Source organism: Nicrophorus vespilloides, unplaced genomic scaffold, assembly GCF_001412225.1.
Source record: "Nicrophorus vespilloides isolate i.1.1-1 unplaced genomic scaffold, Nicve_v1.0, whole genome shotgun sequence".
Classification (NCBI taxonomy): domain Eukaryota; kingdom Metazoa; phylum Arthropoda; class Insecta; order Coleoptera; family Silphidae; genus Nicrophorus; species Nicrophorus vespilloides.
Genome location: NW_017098453.1, coordinates 569 through 3,721, shown reverse-complemented (window position 1 = coordinate 3,721; position 3,153 = coordinate 569). Strand labels below are relative to the sequence as shown.

At 35.7% G+C, this 3,153-nt stretch overlaps 1 protein-coding gene across 1 annotated transcript; it reads left to right on the top strand.

The window, feature by feature from the left end:
• Positions 1-1,220: 1,220 nt before the first annotated feature.
• LOC108562519 (cuticle protein 5-like) lies at positions 1,221-1,986 on the top strand. The gene is made up of 2 exons (XM_017920887.1): positions 1,221-1,236; positions 1,650-1,986. Exons 1-2 carry the CDS (start codon positions 1,221-1,223, stop codon positions 1,946-1,948), a joined length of 315 nt encoding a protein of 104 aa, XP_017776376.1. The 3' UTR covers positions 1,949-1,986.
• Positions 1,987-3,153: the final 1,167 nt, after the last annotated feature.

The window sequence follows — 3,153 nt, the reverse complement described above, 5'->3', positions numbered from 1 at the left end:
GAGCTTCGGCCTTAGCGGCAAAGTGAGCGGCTTTAGCGTGTTGCACAGCTGGAATCTCCGTTGCGAGCATGGGCTTGAGCCTTGGCGGCGTAGTGGGCGGCTTTAGCGTGTTGTACTTCGACGGTGTCGACTGGGACTCCGTTGACGATGGCTGGGACGTGGTGAGCTACTGGAGCTACTACACCAGTGTATCCTACAATCCATGGGCGTAATTCCGTTGCGAGCATGAGCTTCGGCCTTGCGGCGAGTGAGCGGCTTTAGCGTGTTGTACTTCGACGGTTCGACTGGGACCCTTGACGATGGCTGGGACATCGTGGGATACAACAGAGTGAGCTACGATAGCGTTACGGGCATTGGCTTCAGCGTGAGCAGCGAAATGAGCGGCCTTAGCGTGTTGGACTTCTGGGGTCTCTACTGGACACCGTGTGGCTACAACTGGGACATGGTGGGATACAACAGAGTGAGCTACGACTGGAGCTACACAGCGTGAACGGAAGCACCGTTGCGGGCTTGTACTTCGGCTTTGTGGACCAAATGGGCAGCCTTGGCGTGTTGAACTTCTGGGGTTTCTACTGGGACACCGGTGGCTCCAATGACTGGGACGTGTTGTGGGCCAGTGTACACAGATGGGGTGTAATGAGCGGCATAGGTTGATACAACTGGGGCAGCTACTACAGCTCCATGAGCGACAACTCCATGAGCAACGACTCCATGGTACAAATCTCCGTTGCGAGCTTCAGCATGAGCCTTGTGCACGGAGTGTTCAACCTTAGCTTGTTGGACAGCAGCAGTATCAACTGGGACACCATCAGCTCCAATCAAAGGAAGATGTTGAGCTTCAACATGATGAACTACCATAAACTTGATGTCCTCCATAGACGTGATGAGCTCCATAACCAAGAGGAGAAAGGTATCCAGCAGAGGCAACAGCCAAAGCGCAAGCGAAGACAACCTAAATTAATAAAATCACAACAATTACCACAATTCTAATTAAAATCTTCAATTACTTACAAAGAATTTCATTTTTATGAGTAGTTATTAACCTCCTGATTGATAGGACTGTTAAGACTGTGCCGTCAATTCGCGTTTCCGCTTTTATACTCAACGTGGTGTGAAGCACCTTCAACAAATATTTCAAGCGCAAGGCTACCATCACCGAAACAGAATTTCTAAAATTAGTTCGACCATCAAGAAACTTCCGATAGTTTTATGGCATTTGCATGAATCACAGATTGGGTGTGTGATTAAGTCAGATCGAAAAGAAAAACAAGTCAATAGTTTCTGAAGAAAAACAAAGTAAATATTCTATAATTCATACATATTTAAGAACGTTTACCTATTTTTTGTGTGTGTGTATTATAGAATGTTATTGGCTTCTGTTTTAATAAATGTGCATATTTTTAGTGCTACATTTTATGCAAGGCTGATTTTGATGGAGACACATAATTATAGTTTTTTTTTATTTCAATAAAATGTAATAAATTTTCGACAGTTTCAAATTAATTGCAACAAAAATTAATAATTTCATTAATTTCAAGAAAGTAAAAGAATGCAATTGAATAACTTAAAATTTGTAATTTTAATATAATTATGAAATTTAAAAATGTTTTAAAAAATTCTCAAATTATGTATTAATGCTCGCAACGGAGATTACGTCCATGGAGTTGTAGGATACACTGGTGTAGTAGCTCCAGTAGCTCACCACGTCCCAGCCATCGTAAACGGAGTCCCAGTCGACACCGTCGAAGTACAACACGCTAAAGCCGCTCACTACGCCGCCAAGGCTCAAGCCCTCAACGGTCATTACGCCCACGGAATAGTTGGATACACTGGTGTAGCTCACCACGTCCCAGTCATCTCCCACGGTGTCCCAGTAGAAACCCCAGAGGTGCAACACGCCAAGGCCGTCCACTTCGCCGCCCACGCCAAAGCCCTGTCCCAATGGTAATTCCAATACTTACGAAGAAAAATAAAAAATGACAAAAAAAAATACAACAAAGGCTGTCGCATTTCAGAGTTTTTGAATGTTTGCAACGTTTGATTAGCTGAATCTTTAATTTCTATGTTCTTGTGTAAATAAATATTTAAAAAATATTACTTGCTATCTTTTTTTTTCTTCTACAATATTTAATATCATACATTGATTGTATTATGAAATATTGCAATTATATTTGTATAAAAATATATCCTTATAACAAATATTTTTAAGTTTGAGATGAAAAATATACATTTAGTTGAATAAAGTTTGCTAAATTTTGAATATTTTGTTTACATTTATTTTATATAAAACAATATACTTTTTTTTATAATTTTTCAGCTATTCCTTTTATAAAATCGATTGCTGAAAAATAAAATTAATTACGTGCTAATAATTATTATCAACAAATTTATAAGCAAAAAAATCTTCAGTTTTCATTTAATAACAAATTGTGCTTACAGCTTTTGTTTATGTCAATTATTTTGAAATTTATACGAACTTAGGTGTAATTTTAAATATATATTTTAGGATATTCAATTTTGAAGAAACTTTATCAATGTATCAAAGATTCTTTGATTTGAAGGAATAACAAATACAAAAATTTACAAGTTTCTATAACAAGAACTTTGAAAATTGTATAGCAATAATTATTTATTATAATAAAGTTTGACTTTTGTATATTCACTTTTTCTTACCTTAAGAAATCAGAAAATAGTACATAATTAAATAATTAATTTGAGAGATTTTAAAAACATTTTTATTTTCGCAACAGGATTTAAATTTCATAATTATATTAAAATTACAAATTTTAAGTTATTCAATTGCATTCTTTTACTTTCTTGTAACTAATTATATCATTCAATAAATAAATTATTAATTTTTGTTGCAAATAATTTGAAAGTGTCGAAAATTTATTATATTTGATTGAAATAAGAAAAAAAAACTCCAATTATGTATCTCCATTAAAATCAGCCTTGCATAAAATGTAACACTTAAATATGCACATTCATTAAAACAGAAGCCAATAACATTCTGTAATACACACAAAAAATAGGTAAACGTTCTTAAATATGTATGAATTATAGAATATTTACTTTGTTTTTCTTCACAAACTATTGACTTGTTTTTCTTTTCGATCTGACTTAATCACACACCCAATCTGTGATTCATGCAAC